The sequence below is a fragment of the Synchiropus splendidus genome, chromosome 8 (genome assembly GCF_027744825.2).
Source record: "Synchiropus splendidus isolate RoL2022-P1 chromosome 8, RoL_Sspl_1.0, whole genome shotgun sequence".
Classification (NCBI taxonomy): Eukaryota; Metazoa; Chordata; class Actinopteri; order Syngnathiformes; family Callionymidae; genus Synchiropus; species Synchiropus splendidus.
This window is the reverse complement of record NC_071341.1, coordinates 24,716,084-24,741,425: the sequence shown is the minus strand read 5'-3', so window position 1 is coordinate 24,741,425 and position 25,342 is coordinate 24,716,084. Positions and strand designations below refer to the sequence as shown.

The 25,342-nt window shown below is 47.1% G+C and overlaps 1 protein-coding gene across 7 annotated transcripts in view; it reads left to right on the top strand.

Moving 5' to 3' along the window:
• Positions 1 to 2,510: 2,510 nt before the first annotated feature.
• lekr1 (leucine, glutamate and lysine rich 1) overlaps positions 2,511 to 25,342 on the top strand; it is a 52,045-nt gene continuing 29,213 nt past the window's right edge. For 3 of the 7 annotated variants that reach the window (XM_053873724.1, XM_053873725.1, XM_053873718.1), the window contains exons 1-4: positions 2,511 to 2,597; positions 3,883 to 3,983; positions 16,061 to 16,533; positions 24,247 to 24,324. In XM_053873724.1, the coding sequence (XP_053729699.1) occupies positions 2,594 to 2,597; positions 3,883 to 3,983; positions 16,061 to 16,533; positions 24,247 to 24,324 (656 nt within the window). In that variant the 5' untranslated portion in view covers positions 2,511 to 2,593. Of the gene's footprint in view, positions 2,598 to 2,628; positions 3,039 to 3,882; positions 3,984 to 14,983; positions 15,239 to 16,060; positions 16,534 to 24,246; positions 24,325 to 25,342 lie in introns of those variants that run through there. The other 4 variants (XM_053873721.1, XM_053873720.1, XM_053873719.1 and 1 more) reach the window with 4 other exon arrangements.

Here is a 25,342-nt window from a genome sequence, read left to right as displayed (position 1 = left end):
GCCACACACGTTCTTACTTGTACCACATTAATGGATAGTTCTGTCCAATACTATTACTCAATAACCATCTTCCAGAATTAGTGGAAGGACACTGTCCAAACAATGTATAAAATCAATCACCAGCATCAGCATGAAAATGACAGTTCATCGCCGTTCATCCTGAACAGCACAGTGAATCCTGTCTACTGGGTTCAGAGAGCGCTGTGTCTTCCATTCTACTGACCCTCAGCACCATCACATGTTGCATGTTTTGTCAAAGTTGCAGAAGCTTTTTTTCAGAAGGATATCACTGACATGATGGTGAGCTGAGGCAGACTTGCTGCAGTGTTTCCAGTCCACTGACGTCTGGTGGTGGGGTTTCACTTGTTAAACCAATAACCCAACTGGCCCCTCCCTTTGTGAGAGTGACACCTTTAAGCCTGGATGAAGCCCACTGAAGTCACAAGCCACTGCACTCCAGCGTTCAGCCAATCCTCAGGCCTGGATCCAGTCCACTCTCTTCTCTTCTCAGGCTGCACATGCCTCCCTTGCACTGTGAAGTGAACTGAGCCCATGAAGGAGATGAGCAGACGAAGCTCAGTAAATGCAGCCCTCTCAGCACCTCCCTCATAGTAACATAGTAAGTACAGGATAATGTCATTTCTGCAGATAGCCGCGATGAGAGAAAAGCGTCCATGCTGATCAAGGCTACTCTGAATGCAGAGAAGGAGAAGCTTCCACTGCTGCTGTCATGTGACCTCAGCCACGCTGACCACTATCCAGTGGTTAGGCTCTTGGTGTCCAATTAATACAAGCCTCTTGTAGCGATTAAACCTGAGTTCCCAGAGGTTTGCATCCATCCTTCAGTCTCCCGGTCGCATGATTTCTGAGACAAGGTTATCTAGTTCCTAAAGTGGTGAGTCAGAGCCTGTGTAATACCTGCGTAAGGACGGGGTGCAGGAGGCCTCCCCTCCCTGAAGCCTGCTCTCAGCTCTTCTGGGGGAGCTGAGCCTGCGTGGTCAGCCAGGAGCGCTGTCCCACATAGCCCAGCCCAGATATGTCAAGCGTGACAACATGAGTCATTTCATGGCCAAAAAAAGAAGAGTAGGTCAGATTCAAACCCCCACCAAGCCTTTGAGTCCGCGCACACGTAAACACACATTTTTGTCACACCCCCCCTCACGCCAGCCCACGCTCCGCATGCTTCATTATACACTCAGCCACACAGCCTCGCGTGAGGAAACACTCGCACTGGTCCCCGCCGGCTCCGCGGCCCGCCAACACTGGACGCACCTTCCACACCATGTTCACTTGGTTTTGCTTTAACGGTCCTCACTAATATGTCAATGCTCAAGCAATAACAGCCACCTTATGCTTGAGCTGACGTCATCGGAGGCAACAATTCAGCTACCGTGTTGCCAAAGGTAAACTTGGGAGAAGAGTAGGAGGAGGCAGAGGAGGAACCCAACTAAAGCATCAGCATGGAATACACACATACATGACATTTCCTTGCTTCTAACTGCTCCATTTCACTTCCACTTCAGAGGCAGGTCAGACGCTGGGTTCAACATATTCCTTCCATAACTTCAGGTCAACACCTCAGTTCTTTGTCATGGTCTCTTGAGCAGCGAGGTTCAGGGGCCCTTTTGTTCAGGGCATTTCAGCAAAAGTCTCCAAATATTGTGTCAGCAGTGTTTGAGACATGGGCCCAGAATGGTTGTCCAATTAGATGCACTTTAATCAGTTTCATGACAATACTGAGACAATACTGAGACAACACTGAGACAACACTGAGACAATACTGAGACAACAATGAGACAACACTGAGACAACACTGAGACAACACTGAGACAGCAGTGAGACAGAGCATCTCAAGTGAGCGCGCTCTCTCTGTCTCTGTCCACACTGCTCTGTGACGGTGACATCCGCTGCAGGACTGAACTCAGTCAGATCACAGAGGGGGGAAGAAAGACGTCTGTCCTCTAATTGAGTGAAGCGATTGGCTGGGTGAAAGCCCCTGCAGGAATGTCTGGCCGCTCTTCAGCATTACTTCTGAAACAGTGCATCAAGCGCGCACAGCCCCAACACTCTGGTATGTGACCTCGGCGTGCAACTCTGCCCCTGGAGACGGCCCACGCTCGCACCTCTGCAGAGGTCACCGTCGTCCCGTCACAATAGGTGAAGTAGGGACTTGAGCCGTCTCCATCCGCATCAACATGACTTAGGACTCAGTCAGATGAATGATCCCATGACATCAAAAAAGACTCCTGCATCTCACACTGTGACTCAAACGAGTGAAGTGCCAACTTCATCAACCCAAGTGATACTCATCGGTCCAGTCAGCATGTACTGTAGGAGCCACTCCAAATATACATAAACGGCACACTGGTCGAACTGACATCTCTGACACAGAAGTGTAATCCGGACAAATCCATATGAACTGCGGGTGAGTCCGTGAGGAGGTCTGCAGCCTTCTGACAGAAATCCTTCAGGAAAACACAGTGGTGCGCGCGCTCCGCTGCCATGGCAACCAGCCGACGTGTCGGCCTGGAGAAGACCGGACGTTCAACAGGTGTCTGGAGCAGGTCGAGGTGCGCGGCCACCGCCTTCAACCATGAGTAAGTGTCGCGCTCTTTAAAGGACAGGCGCGTGGCCAGCTCTCTGTCGTGTTGAGCCCCGTGCAGCTGCTGAAGCAGTTGAGGTGGCGGCTGCTCTCTTGTCAGCTCGGAGCTGGCTCTGCACCGGGGAACTGGGCCGGCACTGTCTGGCTGTGAGGGCCGCCAGGAACACGGCGAGGACGAGGCCAAGGAGACGCGGCACCAGCAGCTGGACGCGTGGCACCTCAGACTCAGACTCAGACAACAATGGCGACGGCTGACCACACACACACACACACACACACACCAGTCCCGCAACAACAGCCGCTGAAGTAACAAAGGAAAAACGTCAAGTACAGTTCTTCATCGAGCGTCTTGTTTTCTGAGAGTCCGTCCAACTTATCCTCCATGGCCTTTTGACGAGGAAACAGAGGGATCTGTTGGTGTGTGGTGAGGTCCTCGGTATGACGCATGCAGGCAGATATATACTTTTGAAGTGCTTTTCCAAAACCAAAATGGCTGAAGAGCCACTTGGACATACTCTCCTGTGGACTCCTGTAGACCACAGTGCAGAGTTCATGTCTGTGGAAACCCAGGGTGTCTTGAAGTGGTACAGCTTCCCAGAGCGCAGGTGGCCTTCTGCTGGGTTGTGTGGTCAGAAATGACCCGGAGCTGTTCCACACCATCATCTATGGAGTCTGTAAGCCGATGGCCTTAAGCTGGTCTGATTAATCTATTGAAAAGAGTGTTCTTTAAATGGGTTTAATATGGTGCGCATCGCGCTCCGGGATTTAACTGTTGGTCAACCTCCCAGGATAAGTGCTATTAATCAGTTTAAACTGCAATCCACTTTTGTGCTGAACGGTCTTCTTGAATGTCCAGGACATTTTCCTTTGCGACTTGAAATCACGGAGCTTTTTGTGCCTTGAATTTGTTTTTCACTTTCATTGCAGGGGTCCAGTTTCATATCAAATATCATGTGTTCTTCATTTTGTTGGGTTAGGGTTAGTCTCCTCGGACCACTGTCGAGACCAGTCAGCCACTGCGTGCCATCCTGTTCTGCATAGTAGCGCGAGACTAGGTTGAATATTTTGGTCGAACTGTGAAGCTAATGTTTAAAAGTGAGGGAGTAAAGATGGTGAGTGGTGAGAAGACCTGCCGTACTGCAGCATTGCCCGAGGAGTAACAGGCTTGACACGCCTCAGTAGTGTTTGCCTCACATTTCTCTGTGCTCGATGTCTTTAATGAAGGAAACGGGTCAAAATAGCTCTGTGAGCTCATTGTATCAAGCCTTTGCTTCCTTCAGGTGCTGAGGAGAGCTCTGACAGGATGCCAGGCCCAGGAACCCAGATGAAGACCATTCTTTCCGCTGCTCCTGCCAACCCTCTCCCTGATGAGATCACAAAGGTACATGACCACGCCTCCCTGTAGTCAAACCACATGAAGAAGTCTATTTTCCTGGACCCATCACCTTGGATCAGGGCGGCCATTCTGGGCGTTGCTTATTCCTGAACAAGGTTTTCGGCATGAACATATGTCATCATGAATGTCTATGTTGAAAGCTCTCCACATATGTCTTCACACTCCTGATGATTTTCAGAGAGGAAGAAAGCAATCATCCGTCTGTTAAAGAGCAACATGGAAACGATGCGGGTTGCAACACGCATCCTTGTCAGGTGGTTGCTCCATGTCCCTGAGTCGTGCACCGTATGGGCCGCCGCCTGTGAATTAGCATAGCTCGATGTGGCACGTTTTAGCAATGAATTAAGCATCCACAGAAATATGGAGGAAAATTGCTTTTTTTTTGTTGACAGCCACAGAATTTTACTTATTTTTGAATGGCATTGAATGCACTGCTCAAGTTACTATATTGATGCACAGAATGCATTGTCACTCTCATGAATTCCTTCTGTTTAATTTGTCTTTTGTACTAGCTTTTCTATTGACTCTTGAAAATAAACTAGCAATAAGCTGAAGGCAAGAATGGACTCATTATCATTACTATTGCTGTAAAGGGATCATGATCAATGGCATAGTGTTGTTCAGTCTATCGTTTTGAAATGCATGAAGTGATGGTCTGTCTCATGAAAGGTTCCTTTCTCATGAGGTCCTCCTCATCTAGAACGTGAACAAAGATTGGTTCAGTGCCATGCGCTGGAGCGTGGGCGACTGACTCTGCTGGATGGCCTTGTGTCTTCATTCTGTCACTGGGCATCGTGCTAGACATTGGGTTCAACAAGGTGACGCTCAATGTCTCAGTGACTTTCCAGAAGAAGACAGACAAGGCCGATCACCGAGTTGTCTCACGCGCACGCCTCGTCCTCCCGGGAAGCTTTACTGAAGCTGAGCTACATCCAGGTGCTAGTTTTGGTCAGGTTATGAACCACGCTCGTCCCAACAGCGAACTTGATGCGTGCGCCTCAGTATAGATTATAACAGGAACAAAGCAGTGTCTGGATACTGATCTGTCCAATGGTTTGGCTCCTGCACCCTCTCCAAAATAAGCGCCACGCTGAATCCACCACCGATCCATCATGTTTCCTCCACTAATCTCTCCATGCAAAGGTCACACGACAACGAGTGCAGAGGTGTCCGCTGACGTGGTCCGGAACATTTTGTTCAGAGCTTTATTCGCTCTCTCATTATATTGCTTGCATGTCAGCTCATCAAATTCCAGTGCAACAGAGAATGTTCTGGGTTAAGCCCCCCTGCCGAGGTTACCTCAATAATATGTATTGGAGGCTTATGTGGGAGGGCTGAGCGTAGAACAAACAAGCGGTGCTGTGTGCGAGGGCATCGCTGTGGGCAGTGGCATGTGTGCTGCCGGTGTGGGAGGCAAAGAGGAGGTGGTGGACTAACAGGCCCATTTAAGTGCTGTTAATCCTGGTGTGCTGGGAGAGGACTGGCACCAAGCTTTAGTGGTGGGCTGCTGAGCAGGAGAGCTCACAACATGCCTCCCACCACAAACTTATTTTAGGATGTTATGTTCGCGCTTGTCATCTCAGCTGTTCACTACCACATTGATCTTGTTTATCTAAAGCTCCTGCCACTTCACGCGCCCTGATACAACCATGCAGAATTGAGTCTGTTGACATCTAGAACAGCGTATGACAGAGGCAGCTTTATGGATCACACACAATGTTTCCCCTCTTTAGTGTGTTTTCACTACTATTCAATTTCACCCTCTGCACAGTGATGGTCACTTGCCTGAGTGTTAAGGACCAGATCAAATTCTCCTTCCGCTTGACTGTCTCTTTGAATGGAGTAGTGAAATGCTTATATTGTAGTTTGTTAAAAAACGCTGAGAGTGCATGCTGCCTTTGCGTTTGGCTCTGTCATGTGAGTACAGTCATACTTCCTGGTCAGCGCCTTTCTTCGTCTTTCTCAAGGGCACATGTGAATTTATTACTGAGAGTGGAATGGCGAGCGCTTTTGTATGGCAGCGACATTTCCAGGATAGGATTGACTAGGTGCTGTGTACAAGTGACATCCGAAGTGATCCAGCCAAGAGAGGGTCCTATCACCTCGGAACCTTGCATCGGGTGCTTTATTCAACATGTCAACGCAGCAAGAGTTGGGAAAACATTTCTGGGGAGAATCCAGATTCGCTCCACCAAAGTGGTTCATCTTGTCCTGGCGGAATGCGCACAAGCAACTAACTTCAGTTATTATGGTGTTTCTGTTGGGATTTTACCGTGCAGAACATGCTGAATACCAAGTACTTGACACCTCCATGGTGTGCTGTGTGTTGTCCGTTGGTTTCTATGTTTCCACTTGGCTTCGATACGTTTGATCGCTTGGGAGTTTGTCTTTAAAAAGAGAAGAAAATTTCACTGACCGTGTGGCCAGATGTGCTCGTATACGTATATGAGCTTGTATATGAGTAATTGGATGTGGCTTGCCAAGGTCGTATCATGTGTTTAATTGTGTGTTTGCCTGATCTGTTTGGTCTGGATGAAAAGTTCTTGTTGCCTTGGACTTCAGTGAAGCTGCCTTTCACCTATGAATTTCCCCAACTTGGGTATAGAAAGTGGACTTGCTTAAGCGCGTGTGTGCGTGCGTGTCAGTCATGAGTCCACAGTAGCAGTTGGGTCAGTCGGCGGCAGAGTTGTGCTGACTTAAACCCATGAAGTGACTAGGCATCTCCAAGGAGCTGCCCAAATGCCACCAGGACATCATCATAGTGTTTGATGTGGTTATTTCATAGTTTGGTTTTTGGTCATCAAATCAGCTGCAGCCACTTGCTGAGAGAGAGAGAGAGAGAGACCATGAGATTCTTCGTCGTGCTCTGGCACCTCTGTGGCTGACACATTCAGCAACTCTTGAGCTGCTCGCTCATGTCTGCATCCTGCTGTGCCTTCTCCTTCGTCTTTTGCCAAAAAGCTCATCCTGCTGTGTTGAGCCGAGTGGTCGAAGCCATTCTGCTCTGTCTTCATGTTGATGTGTTCCGTGGCGCAGTCTTCTCTTTGAAAGGTGTCGTCAGTCCAGCACAGGGAGAGCAGAACACCAGCAGCAGCTGAGCACCCCTTGTTCTCCACGAGGGGCTGATTTCACTTCTCACTCAGTGTCACAGCGTGAGAGAAGCTGAAAGACCTGGTGTAACAGCACAAGACGTTCACCCCCTCGACAGGCTAAAGCACAGGGCGCAACAGCAGCAGCAGCTGAAGGGTGCACAGAGGACGGCAGGGGAACAAAGCTGCCTGATAACTTCAAACCTTGCAGCCAAAACACGACGCAACGGGACGAGACGTTCACTTCAGAGATGATGAAGATGGTGGGGGAGAAGAGACGTCTCGTGATTGCTCTTGTGTGCGCCTCCACAATAGACGCCAGACAGTGGAGTCTCTGTACACAGCAAAAGGGCACCTTTAAAGGCTGCATTTCCATCTGATGCTGACCTGGTTAATTACACTCCGCAATCCAAAGAGTGGCACATTTCACTTCCTCCACTGGATGAACATTGTGATCAATCTCTGCCCAAAACGTTTTCACACCACCTACATGTCTTCGCGAGCCCGGTGATTCCATCCTCCACATCCTCCCACAGCATTTCCTTTATTCCGCCTCCAGGCCCATCCAAACTGCCTTGGTTTGCCTGCCGCTCTGCAGCACTTATCAGCTACCCCCTCGCTCAAACGCTTCTCAGTCAGATCTGTCAACAGGATGTAGACGGTGGAGACATTCTCGGTGAAACCCTGGCCGAGTCCATGGCCGCATCAGGTCACGTACAGTGGCCTCTCTTGCTCCCACCTCGTCTTCCTTCTTACTCTCTGCCTTTCCTCTTCCACTGTCACCTCCCTTGCTTTTCAGGCTGTTTTTCAGAGCGGGGGAAGAGAGAAGGAGATTAGCGGGAGGGAGGTTTCATCAGGTGAATGCTGATCTGCAGTAATGACTGGGAGACAGCGGGGGATTACTGCGCAATATTGTCACGGGTGTTGTCTGGGGCTTTTTAATACAAAGTGACTATTGCATGATAATCCAAAGGTCAGGAGAAGGTCAGCCTAGCTTTCCTGAAGCTGTGCTCATGCCAGGCGCTGAGACCCTTTCAGAGGTAAAATGTTGGCTCTGTACGCCTCGCTGGCAAATTATGATTGTGAATAAATAATATTTATCTCTGGTGCAGAAGAGGCCGACTGTCAGCAACATCTTTCATGTAATGCTTTTGATGGTGAGGAGGTTTAGGGACGAGGCATGAACACCACAGGACCATTACAGTGCATGGTTGTTGCATGATGTGAACAGATGAATCTCTGTTCAATCTTCTGTGCATGTTTCAGTGATACTCAGATGGCATGAGTTCCTTGGCAGCTATATTTACTGACCTCTATTTTACGTCGTTTGCCTGCCCGCGTTGCAACAATGAACCCTGCCACTTCAGCCGCTGCCGGACCTTTCGCTTGTGTTAAATCGAGATTGATGCAGTTGATCTCACAGGTTTGATAGTATCTCCAGTGTCCTTCCTGTGACACGATTGGTCTACCCTCTCTAACGTCTCTCTCGTTGTTGATTGAGCTGCACTCTCCCCATGAAGACCATGTATTCATGAGCTTATTCTGCGATGAGCAACAGTGATTGAGGACTCACTGAGGCTTGCTACGTGGTGGACCTGCTTCTGTGGATTGCTCACCTTGAATGTTCAGACATGTTGTCAGAGATTGTTGTGGCAGAACATGTCTTGGGTCACGAGCAGATGAGTCTGACACACTCTTACGGCCGGCTGTGCCACGCCGTGTCGTGCCAAGCGCTGTGAGTGTTGTGATTTGTGCTCTAGTGGGGCCAACAGGAGCACATGTGCTGTCTGCTCACTCTGATTAATGTAACGCACCACTCCCCCTTCTGCTGTCTCTGGATCCTTTTGCATCCGCTGCCCTGCTGTCCTGCGCTCACCTCCGACGTCTGCGCCTCAAAGCCAGAGAAAGTCCTCGTTAAATTTTGATGCGGTTCTATTCATATTCTTACACGCTGGAGCGAGACACCATGGCCTTTTTAGTGTGCAGGAGTTAAGAACATGTTTTGCTCCGTGCCATTCAAGGACGAGCAGTGTTTTGGGTTACGTTTAAAGGTTGCATGCACCTCAGTTCAAATGCATTCCCTCAGTATGAAATCAGTTGACCACCGTGGTGTTTTTCATGTACATACAACCTTTTTTTCTTTGGCAGTCTCATGAGACGTTTCATGAGAAGTGTAATTTCCTCTTTCTCTGTCCTTATCGGCTAACACTGACTTATGATCCTAATCCCTTCGCTAACCAGCTGGGCTTTTATAGCTTTATCACCTTGGACAAGCCTTTGAAAATAAAAGTGGAAAACTGGGTGAAGTCCTGAAGCGATAACTCTTTATCTTCTGATAACGGCACTTCTTGCATTGGCCGGATCTTTCCGTGCGAGCGGTAATTCTAATGACCTCGTATTTGTTTTCACAGTGCCATGATTCTGGGCCAACTTTATACAGCGTCTACACTGTGTGGCAACGGCAGGTGTTTACAATATTGTGGGCGGTTTAGACAGAATGCCACAGTCACCCACGAGTGTGTATGCTAGGTTAAATCTTGTTACTTAAAGAGGTGGATAGAGATGCTAAAGTTGTTAGTTTTCCTTGGTTAATCAATGAATTGGATTAAAATCTCATTCAAATAAAATGCAAAGCAGAAGTGAGCGCAAACAATCAGGATGCCTTTTTTGCTGACATCTTTGGTCTTTCTGAACTGTCAAAGTCGTCATTTAGAAGACAAGAAAAATTCTGCCCTTTTTTTTAAATTTCCCAGCACAAAAAGATGCATATTTTTTATGGATGGGAATGGTAAAACATGGAAGAATGGTTTTAGTTGCTCAAGTATGAGCAGTGTTAATACAGTCTGGTATGAGTTTTTGAAACATCGGAGCACAGTGGAAACCCTCCTGTATAACAGCCTTTACCATTAGCATGTAAACAAACCTGCACACCAAGATGGCCACTCTTTTCTTTTGTCATTGGACTCATCCTGCCTCGCTCTGAGGAAGGTGGGAGGGTGGGGGGGCAGGCAGTGCTTCTTCAGTGGTCATCCATCGACCTCTGCTGTAATCTCCACTCTTCACGTGTCGCCAGCGAAACTCTATGCCAATACGTTCTGTGCCTTTTGTCCTTTCATTGTCCTCTTATGTGTCGTCGCTGTTCCTGGATGGATTCTTCACACATTCAGACTTCTTTTTAAAATCCTTGGAACCATTCAGAATGAAACGCCTCTAAACGACACATGGATGTGAATGTAGAATGAGTCAGGCCTAACAGTTGTAGTAGATTCTTCATGTCCATTGAGTGATGAGCCGACAGTGCGCACACCACGTCCTCAGGTTCTTTGTTTACTGCGTGCGTGCCACAGTATGCCGTGTCGGATGTGTGGCCAAGTTCTTGTCCAGGCAGTCATAGGTGATTCTTTCCCGGCCACTGCCCTTTCCTTCCACGCCAAGGCGGAAGCGAGGTGTGCAGCCAGGCAAGTGGAAAAGGCAGGGAGAGAGGAGCTTTGAAGAGCACCAAGTGGAGACAGGCAGTGGGGCTGTGATATATGGAGGTGCGGATTATACCCCCTGCTGGGACCACAGCTTCTTTTTTGCTTTGGATTTCTTGACTGGATCAACCTTTAATACCCCACACACGGTGCTTTTGTCTGTGCTGGTGAGGCCGCCACAGTTGTGGCTGTCTGCTCGCACGATGCGTTTAAGTGCGCCTTTCGGCATCTCTCCCACACGGACGCACCACCCAGACACTGGCTGTCCCACACGATCTGCTTCATACACTCCACTGTGCAGTATGCCCCTCGTCTGTCTGCCCTCTTTGTTTGTTGAATGCCTCACGCTTTTCGTGCCGAGCGCTCAGACTGCAGCTAACTTCTCTCTTCTTTGCACACCAACTGCGGCAGGGAGGCATATTCACTCACAGAGACGCAAACACCGTGCCATGTCCAGGAGCTTACGCATGCACCGGAATTTTCACGCTCATGTCCTCGTGGACACTCGGCCACTGGCACGTAGACACGCACACGGTTATCATGTGATGTGTGTTGCGCCGTGGGGTCCAGATGAGTGGAATCTCAGTGTTGGCTCTCGCTACACTGAGCACCACAGGAGGTCTTTATCGTTGCAAATCAACAAAGCCCCAGTCACGAAGAACCGTGGCACACATTTACATACATCGGCGGCTCCACGCACGCACTCAGGTATCCATCCCACACGCTGGAGACGGACGCCAAAAAGGGGAGGAAAGAAGAAGAGCAGTGGATTTTTAATGAGCTCTGAGGACATATTTCTTTCCCTGCAAAGCTGGATACACAGCTGGACATCAGGAGGTCAGGCTCGAGAAGCTGTCACGCTCTGTCACAGGAAATCATTTTGGAAAATTAGGGGGAAAAAAACAAGCCATGCTTAATCCCTTAACAGCCTAATCCCTTAAATAGTGGCGTGATCTGTCAGGTCTGAGATGGCACAGATTGAGGGGGATGAAGTGATTCAATCAGCTTGTGAGAGGCCATTTGATGAAACCCAAAAGAGTGAGAGTTAGGAATGAAGCAACCTTTCACTCCCCAAATCACACTCCGTTATCCCAATCATACACTCACCAGGACATTTAAGTTGGTTTTGAAAACGTGGCTTTTACGTGGGCCTCTGTTGGGTTACGAGCAACTGTGTGGACCAGATGGTGGGCACCGGGCTTCAACACACACACACACACACACAGTCCATCCCACAGTCTTATCACGATATCAACCATGTTATTAGTCCCATTCATTGACAGCTCAGAAGCTGCTCTCGACTCCACCTACAGCTGTCCCGTCCTCAGACGTGTGCTGCGTCTGGACCAGTTAAACGGGGAGCCCTGCAACTATCATTCTCTGTGCTGAGGACAGTAAGAAAAAATGGCAGATTTCAGACAAAAGATCAACGAATGCCACTTTAAAGAAGCACTGTTCCAGCGCATGGATCGTGATCAAAGCAACAATTGCAGTCGCTGCCATATTGCATGTTTTTGTACGGCCTCCTTGCTGAAGTTGAGTGGTAGATGTGCTTTTTTACAGCGTGTCTGCGAGCGCAGGCCCATGACCCACTTCTGCTGTTTTGGTGAGCCAGATGGTAAAGGGCAGCTGCAACTGAGGCGGTGAGGATGGAAAAGGTAGACGACTGGGAAGACGGGGGGCAGGGGGGATATGTATGGTCAAGGTGGAAGAGTGCAGAGTGAAAGCAAGGCTAGAGGAGCTGAGATCATCTCAAGCGCCGTACATGAGACCATGAGCTCGGATCTTTTCAGACAGGCAGACGGGCGCCACGTAAATTAATCATGCTCTCCTCCTGGCAAAGGCCCAAACAGTCGCAGAATGCCCCCCGCCCCCCTCACCCAAGCTGCGCCCCTCCACACCAGTGCACCCCACCTAAATGTTTCACATCAGGCGAGAGGTAATATCCCCATGTTTAATTGATGGAGCATCGACACTGTGACGAGGAAACGCACTCACACGCACAAACACAAGAGCAGAGTCGTCCTTCTCCATCAAGTACTGTCCTGCTCTGTTCTGGCAGATGTCCTCACAAAGGCTGTAAACGTGTGTTGATTTTGACCCTCACGCTGGAAATGAATCCCTTTAAAAGAGTCCAAACTTCACTAGCATTGATGGGACTGGAGCAGTGAATGCAGGCGCACTCATTTCTGCTGCGTCTTGCTTGTGTCTCCACTCGGAAACGGCTTTGTTCAAGTCAGTGAGGGTAGAACAAAGGTGCCGATCTTTGCTCCTGACCCCTTGACCTTGAGGAATTAGGCATCTGTTGTTGTCAAGGTTCAGCTTACGATGAACCGTATGCAATTTGCCATTGTCTGAAGGCAAATGTCAAGCATGTGACCTGCGCTGACCCGTATTTGACCTCTTCAAATGTATCAAGTCAAATGACAAATTTCTCCAACTTCTTATCAAGTGTTAACAGCAGACCATATTCAAAGCTATCTTGCAGTGACATGTCATCGATGCATTTTGGAATGTTCCCATCAATGTTTGGTCACGTTTCTTTAAGGTTTGCATTCTGAAGTCATCCTGCCGGTGGCCTGCAGCCATTTGCCAGTTTTTGAGGTCATCTGTGTTTTCTTTCATTTCTTCATGTTGGAGAAATTATACCATCTGCGCAACAAAAAAAAACCAAATAAATAACCCAGTAATGTGTTGTAATGTATGCTTCCAGTCCAGTCATCTGCAGCGCGGTGCTGAAAGTACATCAGTACTGAGGTAGACATGGGCGTACTGGTGGAAAGAGGTTTGCAGTGCATGTGTCCATACGTTCCTCTCACACAAAAGATCAGTGACTTGTCTTCCTTTGTTTGTTCACTTTTGAATAACTGCTGTGGAGTTGGTCGATGATGCTATCTCAAGAAAGATCTTATGCCTTTGCCACAGAATGACTTTTGAAATGTCTGTGCCAGAGATAAGGCCACAGTTCAGAGGCAGAGAGCTTCCGTTGTTTGCTGTAATGAAGTGTCTAAAGAACAGAAAGACCTTTGTACTTCCCCTTCTTTTGTTCTTATCTGTGATTTCCTTCCAACTGCCTTTGTCATGTGCGTGGCGTGGAGCGTCCCTCCGTTTGCTCGTCTGCATGAGAGTTGGGTGGTTTGAATGCTAAGCGAATGTGTCAGTGCCTTGGGCCAAAGTGTATCCCTGCAGGCCCGAAGTCTGTCACGACAGCCTCCAGCCCACTGGTGGAGCTGTAGGCGCCTTGCCCTGTGGGCACGATGTGCATCTCAAGGTTGTATTGTAAGGAGAAAAGCATGGTCATCGTACTGCGAAACACAAGTAAATCTTATTTCAAAATAAACAACAACTTCATGGCTCCCTTGCCGACTTGCTCAACTGATTCATGTGTTGACTGTAGCACGTATGCAAAAGGTACAGCATTGTGCTTGGCATTTAACAGCACACTTCTGCATCTACTCGGTGTGCATCAAGTCCTTGCTAGGGCTCACAATATTGTCATGTGCTGTGTTCTATTTGTACGGCCTCATAAAAAAACAAGCCCACATCCACCATCCCACACGCAGGTTTATACGCTTCAGTGTATTTGGAAGAACCCTGCCTATTTTGAGAGGAGTGTTACACTCACACACACACACACAGTCTTCCTGTATCTATGCCTGCAGGAGCTGCAAGGACATCTGCACAGTGAACACTAAAAGCCCTTGAGCCCCAGTCCAAAATATTGCTCACACGAGCACGCACTGCTCTCTCCTTCCCTCTAACTCTCTCGCCCACATGCACATTCGTGTCACAAACAGAGAATATTCTCTCCAGTGCATTTTGTGGCAAGTTGCAACACAAAGTATTACATTGTCCTGCTGCAGAGAATGTCTGTCCACCCACACATCCACTTGCTCATCGTTTCCCATCCACTTCTGCCCAAATTTAGTCCCATGTTAAAGCCATTACAATGCACCATTGCAGAGCTCAACAGTATTTATTCACTTCCACTCTTGTACAATGCTTTTTTCACGACAAGAAATCGCCATACTTCCCAGGATATATAACCAGTCATATCATTACTGAACACCTTGAGTCCTTCTAACACTGAGCACAGAGCTGGCGCTGCTCAGGGTCCGTCACTCTTTCTACATTGGTGCTGGTGGGTGTTGACTAGAGTGTGCATTCCTGCCCGTGTTGGTCCTGCAGTTTGTCATTTGATTGTGCGTGATTTCTAACACCAAATCAACACTTGGATGAAGAAACCATCATCAGCTCCTTCAGGAAGTGAAAGAACGAGACAAGAGTGTAATGAAGAACAAGTTGGAACTGCTGTGGTGCAACCATGCAGTGATGATGTGAGGAGCGCGTCTTGTTCAACTACGCCTGAACGTGACTCCGCTCTCGTGTAGGAAAGAACCATCCAAACTAAATTGGAGAAAGACATTTGGCTAAGTGCAACAAGAGGATGAATTACAACAAAGACCCAACCAGTACTTTAGACTCCTTATCTGTAAAGTACAGGCCATAGCTGTTTGTATCCTGGTGGTTCTGAAGTTCCATCTGGATCCAAGAAGATTTTGCATTACGTGGCATTCACTTCTATGGCTTTCGACCGGGGGACTACCAGCTCGAATCCATCGTTCAGCATGATTTCAAGGAGGCGGGATCCGTTTGGTGGAATTTAGCCAAGTCACTGGTACTTGTATGCCCAGTGCTCCCAGTCAGAGGAGTGGTTTTTGCTGAGCCAGGGCAGTTCTTGGGTCGTGGACGTTGTCTCGCTGATTTGCTGTGTTTTGAAAAGTCATGTGAGACGATCTGCGTCCCAGTGCTGTATAGGACTGACTCGAGATGGCTCCCGTGGTAGTGACACGAGGCTCTACTGACATCAGCTGCCGAAAACTCACTTCATGTGTCGCACACCTGCTCCAACTTTTATATAGATATAAAAAAAACAACTGAGCATCAGATGTTTCCAGTTTGAAGAGTATTCCATTCTGTGCTGTTCATTCAGGGGACAAAAGCTGACATTTCTAAATACTTGCACTGCTGTCCGTGTGCGGCTGCAGGATATGATGAAATGCAGAATGCCACCTTTGTTGTGTTCCTCTGGATGTCAAATGGAGTCGTTTGCTTCAGCTTGTTTCCATTCGTCTTGTAGAACTGGTGTTAGGAAGCGGTCATCTTAATACCATCAGCCTCTCACCTCTTGCAGATGAAAGCTTGTGGTCTTATCTTGTCTCTGCTGAGAAAAGCGACTCCTATAGGGCTATTATGTGATTTGACAGAAAAACAAATTTGGGATTAGATCATCTGTTTTTCATCCCTGTCACGCTAGGACAATCTACCTTCTGTGATTAATTGCTCAGATTTGGCAAGCAGCCACTCATGTGTGGCACCGTGAAAATAGTATTCAGCGTTGCATTCATTTATTTTTTTGTCGTTCATTGTATTTTGTTCTCATGTCTGTGGTTTCTTGTGCTCCCACGATTGATGCTCACCATGCCTTTCTCTTCAACAGATGCAGCGCAGTGAGATGGTTTGTCGTTTCTGTGGTGTGAGCTACCTCATTTTCCACGAGTTCCGTCAACTTCAAACCCAAATAACCAGCGCGGAAGCCGAGCTCCAGGAATTGAGACGACTATCCGAGAGAGAGAAGGCCCGGAGAGAGTCGCTGGAGCAGGGACGGCTGGAGTGGGAGAGGGCACTGCGACTGCAGTTGCTGGGAAACTCAGAAGAGAAACAAATGGAGACTGAAAGAGCTCTGAGAGAGGACTTTGAGTTAAAGTATGAGAGGCAAAGAAGACAATTTGAAGATTTGTGTCGGGAGCAAAAAGAGAAAGAACTCGAGGAGTTGGAGGCTGAGTGGTTGACAAATCATCAAAAAGAGCTGGAGAGGTCTGAAGAGAGGGAGAAAGTTCTGACTGCCGCTCTTCAAACAGCCAATAAAAAAGTAGACGAGCTGAGAAAAGGCGTCCAACAGCTGGAAGAGAGGTGTGTATCCCTTCCCTGGTGTGAAATTGTCTCTAATGCCTGGGTACATGTCGCCAATTATACTGTGACTCACACTTCAGGCACGGCAAAAACACAATATCAGACACCTTATATTTATTTTTGACTGAGAGCCTGCATCTTTGGATCCCCAGCCAGCCTTAATTCTCTTATCGCCCAAACACAGACACAAATAAAGTGGCGTGGTAGTAATTCCACAGTTTTGCCTGTATCTATCTGCACTCGTAACATTGCCATACTACTTGAAACGTAACTTATTTCACTCCATTAGCCAAGTATTTATTTTAGATATTTTTAAACAGTGGATTTTAATGTCAGGTGAAACACCCTTAAATGTACTGGTCCATATATTTTCCTGGCTCCATAACCATGTTTTCCAGACTGTGAGTCTGTGTTTTTCATAGTTTTCCTGGATCCATGACTTATTCTGCGGTGGACCTTATATTTATTAAAGTAGGTTCACGTCCTTGAGTCTTCATGACCAAGGAATAAACATTATGTCTGTTATGCGCACCAGTATTCTGTGTGATTACATGTGAATAAGTGTTACAGCAACAGGAAAACACAACACGCATCACAGAAATGGACACACTTATCGTGATTTTTGGTGCCTTTAAATAGAAAAAAAAATCCAGAGAGAAACGTCATAATAACAAAATGACAGAAATACTTCCACTGCTCTCGGGTGTACAGCCTGGACACCTGAAGCGAACTCGTCGATTTCCGGTTGTAAATGTAGTCGAGCACCACACTGATTGCCCTCAAAGAGTGGCACGTAAAATAGCAGGTGCCTGTCGTTAAGTGTGGTGGGATGTGAAAAGCCTTGCATGGTATATGAGTCATGAATTGCAGAGAACATCCAAATTAGGTTCCTCCTAAATTGCACAACACTGACACCATGCCAACACCTTTTTTCGCTCATTCTCAGCCACACCATGGAATTTTTTCCTCAGAAGGTCATCGATGAACGCAGTAGAGCCGACGAGCACCACACGGAAGTGAAAGCACACCGTTGCTCTTATTCCTCCTGTTTGGTTTGTTGACAGCTGAGTTATCATTCACATACTTTCTAGTTAGTTTGGCATCGATAAGAAACAAGTGAAGTTTCTCAACACTCAATATTAAATGTGTGTATGTCAAACGTGGATAGAAAGCTGAACACACCAGATAGTCATACATTGTTACACTTTCCAAATGAAACTGCATTGGAATCCAAATAAAAGAGTTATGGGAACAAGTACACCTGAACTGGAATTTGTTCAGGGCTTGAATAGTGTCAGCATTGTACCTGTCATGTTCCCATCTCATATTCAACAGTGATTTTTTTGGTGACGCTGAACCTCCCTCCCCGCCCCACTGAGATCTGACTTCCAAGATACTCGCAAGCAGGGACGATGTAATTCTCCCTTCAGGGTCTGGGTCCGTCTATGGCCCTTGAAAGCAAGGAATTCAGTCTGTTATGTTCCCTGATTATTATTTTTTTGCCCCCTTGGCACGCTGCCTGTCTATTGAGTTAATTCCATGCTGAGAACCAGAACCCATTGTTGGTCTTTTGTGAGGCAAAGAATGAAAACTGTGCCCACTGTGCGAACAGATCCCAGCATTAGATGTGCTGATCCTCATCCATGTTGCTCCACGTGTATTGAAATGCCTGAAGTCGACATGGTCTTTTCATCCACACTCAACATGTTCAAGTATCGACTCTGCGTAATAGTTGAATCAAGGCATCATTTAGTCTGTGATCAGTGACTGTCTGTGTTTGTGAGCAGGCTAAAGCTGTTCTGATGTGGCTCTCTGTTTGTCGTGTGTTCGATAGACTGGCAGGGCCAATCCGCTATCTGGTCTAATGTAAGCTGATTATCTCTCTCACACACTGCCTCTCCATTGAGTCAAAACACACGCAAACACACACACACTCACACTCACAGTCTGTGCGCTGGTGCTTTGCAGCCAAGGGGCCAAGCACTGGTCAGTGGGTCAGAGTTCAGGTAGGAAAATTGACGTCTGTTATAAAGTGATGTGTCGGGCCCAACATGCGCTTCCCTGATCCAATCACTGTCAATTGACTGGAATGACCACAAAGCGAAGCTGAAAGCAATGTCCAAGAGAACAGATCAATAACGATAGTTGTTCACACACAAGTGCACAGCAACACGGGCCAGAAAGAACTGTGGCGAAGCTATGAACGCAGCCGTGCCGCCTCTGTTTCTGCATTATTACGCGCTAACACTGAGTCCTCGGCTGTCCACCCCTAAACCAATAGAGATGAATGAATAAGTGGATGGCAGAACTTGGAATGAAATGCTTAAATTCCGTCACAGCGCCGTCCTCTGAGACACAAAATCAGATGAAGTTTTCATCCAGACAAGATTTGAAAGTGGCATTCTCCTGATCCTCCTGACCTCAGACACATATAGCTGCAAGTCAAACCACCTCCACAGGTTTCTCTCACTTCACTTCACATGTCACAAGTTGAAGGCAGTTCTTTCATCCTGTCAATCAGACTTGATCACAGTAGTGAGTGTGTTTCTGGCTGAGAGCCCTGTTATCAGCACACAGCCTTCTCCCTCCCCTGCAGGAAAACCACTTTTGGTCTGGGCCTCGGAGAAATGGAGGACGCGTGTAATCCTGGATCCATTGATTATGCAGTTGTTGCAGAGTTGCAAAACAATATCAGGCGCTCTGCAGCTGTTGTTGCTGAAGGATCTGACACATCTGGTCTGGACTCCTCGTAAAAGTTCAAGATGTGTCTGTTCTGTTGGGTTTCTAAAACACTCGTTTCACTCTACTTGTCTATAAATCTGGCGAGTTGTCTGTTTGAGATGTTTACAGCTGAGTGGGGAGTTGAAGCTACTTCACCATCCATCTGGTGGGTCGAGTCAAACCTTCTCACACAAGGAGCGGAGCAACTTTGCACTCTGACTAAAACAGTCACTTGCTTATTTACGGTTGACACTACCATCGTCCAAGGGAAAATATAGTCAATCTTAACAATACGCTGATCAGTATTTGATAATTGTTCATTCTAGCTAGACTGCTGCCAATACACAAATAAGGCGTGTGTTTACTGTGAGACGCTCGAATCGCCTGCCCACCAATGTGTCAGTGAGCGAAGCAGAGACTTGGATGTGGATGTTCCTTGGAGCACTGAAAACAGACGTGGCTTGCAGACAGGTTAGAACTCAGCCTGGATCATGTGCACATGGCTGCAGTACTAGAAGTAGTACCTGATGGACTTCCCCCTGGCTTGGGTGGATTTGTGTGTTCATGTGTGCGTGTGTTGAAGTTGAAGCCTTTTCATGCACCTGAACATCAGTGGACACTGGTGAAGTGACTGGTCATTGGGCTCATGATAAGTAGCATGAGTGTGCCTGACACGGAGGCACGCCCGCAGCTGAATTGTTGCTACGACTGTTATCAGTTACAAGTGTGTTCGTCAACAAGCCAGAGCAGATTTATGGCTGACAAGTTCTTAAAAGCTAATTAGTAACATGTTGAGAACTCCTGGTTGCCATGGGGAATCCTATAAAACTGGTTATTAAAGCAGATCTGAGGTCAAATTCACGCACGCACGCACGCACGCACGCACCGTTGGCCCTCTGACACCAGTGCTTGTTCGGGTTTGGTCTTTCAGTTTCATCAAAAGAACCTGACCCTGAATTCAACTTTGCTGGGAGGCGCATGACAACAAAACAAACAAACAATAATTGTGTGTATGTGTCTGACAGAGAGCTAGATAGCGGACGGCCAAGTTTATTTGATAATCAACACTAACACATTAATGCTGTTGCTTGGCAACGTACACAAATCCGTGGAACACAAAGAGAAATCCCTCCTGTGAATTTAAATGAGAGCTGACAAGCTGCATGCTGAAGACATTCTCATTTCTTTCCAGTTAAGTGAATTAGTCACTGGGTGCTATTGTTGTTTTCTTATGCCGTGGGAGTGTTAATGTAGAGACCAGAGTGTCACCGGCATTGTAACCAGATCATTTCAAAACCAAAATATTGACACCTTCTGTGGTAGATTCTTGTCATTTTGGAGCGGCTCGTCTAAATAAACGGTTAGACTCTGATGACTTTGTGTTGGGAGTCATGTGAAAGCTGTTAGTGTTACGTTTGAGAAGGCTCATCTGCTGCTTTGACCTCATTTGTCAGATCAAATGAGACCATAGAAAATTGAGTTTATCTCGGTTTTTCCTTTCAACTTTGGGAAATGTCATGAAAAAATGTGCAGAACACACGTCTTGACAAAGATTGAAGGAAGACCAGAGCAGGATGAGGTGTGGAGGCCACCTGTGACCCTGTGCTCTTTACCCCATCATAAGAACGCCTCTCCACTTTTCCATTTGTGTGTAATGTATGGAGAAGTATTGACTGCATTGTATGCAAGGTAATGATAATAGTTGGACCAGTGTCATGTGGTGTGTGTGTGTGTGTGTTGTGTCAGACATTTACAATGTATTAGAGGAGACGGACATCTTCATTCGTTTAGTGTGAGAAGTCCTGTTTGTTGGGATCGTGAAAGGGTCTTGTTGTTTATCAAGTCCGTGTCATATATTTCATTCTTGCTAGTTAAATCCAGTCTTTTTAAGACGTATCCTTTACCTCGATGTTTTGTCGCAATGTTTCCTCATAGAAATCGAATCCTTTTTGTTTTGAATGTATTTTTTTATTTACATTGTGTTGTACTTTTTTGCAGCGGTGTCTCAAACTGCTCCTCAGAAGAGCTGCAGTGGGTGCAGGTCTGAGTCCCAACACCTGCTCCCCAGTCAGCTGTCTTGATCAGTCGCTTGACAGTCTGGTGCCGTGCTTGTTTCACCTGACACCTGATTGGTTGAGCCTGTGTGTGCGCTTTTGGTTGGCACTAAAGCCGGCACTCACTGTGGCCCACCTTGAGGCCCCTGACTGACAGAGTTGGGTATGAACATGCTCTAAGTGTTCAAGCACGTGCAGAATAAAGACCGTGTTGTCAGGTGAGTGCAGCAGGCAGAAGTCACTCTTGAGAAGTGTCTGTTGCGGGCAGACATTATGGCAGTGTAACAGCCGTCCCTCCCAACCCCACCATGATTAGAAGACTGTCCTTTGCGTCACCTGAGCATATCCTCTCATATTTTCCTGTTTTTGATTGTGGTATGAACATGCTAGTTTTTCCCAGATGCTTTCCAGTGACTTAACAGTGAAACAAACAAGACACATCCTCAGTAGTCAGAGTCATGGCAGCCTCACACAGCAAAGAAATAGTGCTCAGGAGAACACACTTGTTGTGACCTGTACCATGTCAGTTATATTTGTGTTGCCACACACCTGATGTTAGTCTGTGACAAGTGTAGACAGCATGAAGTGCAGATGAAACCAGCTCATTTACTTTGGAGAGACAAGAACATTGTCATTCACTTCATCGTGTTGTGAGAAATGGTGTGCTGTGGAAACACAACTACCGCATGAGGGAAGGTGACCAGTGATTTTGCTGTGTCGGAGTAAAATAATGGTATGTTAAATCTGCTTGAATCTCGGGCTTTTGAAGCTCTTGATCGGATAAGCAGACGATGAGTGCTTCAAATTGATGGGCACCACAACTGCGCTCACGTCACCAGTGAGAATGCTTTGGCACCTGTGGAGGTCTGCCACGGATGGCTTGGCTCTGTGTGCCGGGCCGTGGAGGTGTGCAGCACTTGTACTGGAGGACTTTGACTCAGGAGGTTAAAGTCACTTTGACAGTGGCAGACGCCGCAGCAGTGTTAATGCATGGCAGTGTGCTTCCAAGTGTGAGGTGCTCAGGAGTGTGTCTGTGCGTGCGTAACATCCCTGATGAAGCTGTTGATTTGGGATGATGCACACGCTGGCACGCCGTTACCTAGTTATTCCTTTGACAGCCGCTGCCCTGGGAACAGCAGCTCAAACACACGCACGCACACGCACACACACACACACACACACACACAGAGACTGGAAGGGAAGTCCACACACTGACAAACATGCAAAGCCACACACCCCTCTGGGGCCTGAGTTCTTTCTGATCTCGCTCTGGGACTGGTGGGGACAGATGGGTAAACAGTGGGAGTCTGGGCTGCCATCATCGGAACAGCAAAGGCACGCACGCACGCACACACACTCGCGCACACAGAGGCACTGGCTGGCTCAGACTTGGTCATCAAATAGCAAACATGAATCCAAGAATTCTGAAATGTTGTCTGCCTCACCCAGAGACAGCATCAGCTGCAGTGGCCGCAGCAGCGCACCGGCGTATCTGATACTACTGATAGAGTTGGTCTGAGAAATGACGCGTTTCATCGAATCCGTCCCACATGACGTCCGAGTGCATTCAAGTCATTTGCAGAAGCCCCGTAACTGACCGCACGCTTGCTCTAGTTCCCATGACAACCCTTGATCTCCTGCCATGATCATGGCTGTAGAACATCGTCGTGCAAACCCTTGTTCATAACCTTGTGGTGCGTCGTGTTGACCATGACAACTATGATGAATATGCTTGGAAGATTTTTATCTCGAAGGTAAGTGATTCGATCGACGTCAAAAACAAAGAGTAGAGTGTGAACGTATGATTAACTTCATCTTCTTTCCAAACCACCTTGAATGTTTATTGTACACATTTATTTTAACATCATGCCAGAGGTGGGATTGGAACCACATGCTGCCTCCATGGAAGTGTTACCAAGGCTCATCCCATCTCAATCAGGAATGTCATTTGAATAAGTTCAGAAGAGAGTCCCATGTTCTGCCTGTGTGATGGCCATAGCACCGGGTGGCCTTTATCTGTACGCTTGGACTGCCATTGCGAGAGGTAGCTTGATCTGCAATATTCTACAGGACACTCTTCTGACTGAAATCACAACAACTCAAACGTTGTGTTGGAGCAAGAAAGTTGCTCGCTTTATTGTGCTAAATGCTAATTTAATATAGCAACTGAATGTTTCAGGCCAACGGATTCTGGAGGGAGCCAACTTCAGTTATTTATGTGGGCTCATTTTTCACTATTTTGACAACTTTGTGAAGTCAACTCATCACGTTCATTTGGTTTAGTACCTATCAGGACATTCTGGTGACTCATACTAAGGCTTTTACAGTGCGTTTACGTTGGTTTAATGATCCGTTCAAAGTGAACCACTCATGACACCATTCCTTCTGCAGTAAGTAAATATTTGTTGCCTTATCCACTGCTTGGTGTTTTCATGAGTCATGTAGTCACGGTTCTGAATCCTCGTGGTGGGTGAGTATAACTTATGATCTAGATCAGTTTTTTTGTTTTTGAAACATCCACTGCATGTTCTGTTGCGTTTTCACCCCAATTTGATTGTCCACGCTGCTTGTTTGTGGTTTATTGGGGAAAGAACAGGATGTTTTGTTTCTCTTGACTGAACGTTCAGATCACATAACCTTATTGCTGGTGGCTGAAGTTCATCTTGCTGAAAACAACAGGGCCTCTTCCAGAGCTTTGATTTTAGTTCAACTCCAGGCGCATGAGAGCACCCCTTTTATCTTTCACTAGTTTATTATTCAAAGGACTATATGGCCGATTAGACCAAAAGAGAACCTGTGTTGTTGTTATTTGTCCATTTTCATCTCAGCTAAATGAACAAGGCTCCACCCTCGGCTTTTCTGATTTGACTCTGTATCTGTGCTCTGGACTCATGGTGTGCGAGGGTTTTTTTTTCACTCCTCTTCCTCTCACTCTTAGACTCTCGGTAGCAGTTTCCAAGAAGGAGGAGGCAGAAGGATCACTTGGAGAGGAGCAGAAAATGAGGAAATGTCTCAGGTAATGAATTCCAAAGCAGGCTGATAATGCTGCACAGAAGGGGAACGATATCATGTCTGCTTCACGAGAAGCCGTGTTGGCGTTGTTGAGTCGTTCGATAAGATCATTGATATAGACTGACTGGAAACTTAAACGCAGACAACACAGAACCCCCCCACCCCCACCTCCCTGGCTCACTGTTATTTGCTATTTTAACCTATTCACCGGTGACAACTTCAGCTTGTATCTTTTCTTTCATTGTGCGCTGTTAACCTTATGATTTATGTCATCTGACGTTGTAAAACTGGCTCTCGTGACAGGGCCTGCCATGCACTCCTCCACTCACACACTCACACTCACGCCATCTCCCCCTCTGTCCCAGACACCACAGCGCTGCTCTGAAATCTTCCTTCCCATTGAGTCTTGTCTCACCTTAAACCACAAACCCAGCCTAAGAGAGAACCACTCAACCCCGCTGAGCTCTCTAAAACTGTCACATCACTTTGCACGCGAGAGCGACTTCCGTTCGTGTTGTGAGCCGCAGAGCGCACAGGCTTGTGTTTGTCTTAGGTGTGTACACTTGTGTGTCATTGTGTGCACAAGGATATTTAGGGGGCTGATTAAGGTGTGCATTTGTTCCCCGTCACTTAGCAAACTGTCACCCACTCAATGATGACATTGCACACATCAATCTTTTCAACTGGACTCAGGATACACGTGTGTGTCGTGCTTCACTGGAACACAAATGATTGGTGTATGGGAGGTGAGTTCAGTTTCAAGAGGGGCCAGATATGTATATACACCGAGTTTGAAATACATTCCTGTCATTTAACATGGACAGAACATGCAGCATATATACTCAAATGGAGAAATGGTATTGACATACAAAGTCATTTGAGATGAATTCAAGTTAGACCAATCTGAGCAGACTTGGCCAACTATATTTCCTTTGAGGCCTCAATACATATTGTTACTGTTGTGAGGGGAGTCAAGCCAAAAATCTGGATGAGTAAAAAAACTTTGATGATTGATTATGATT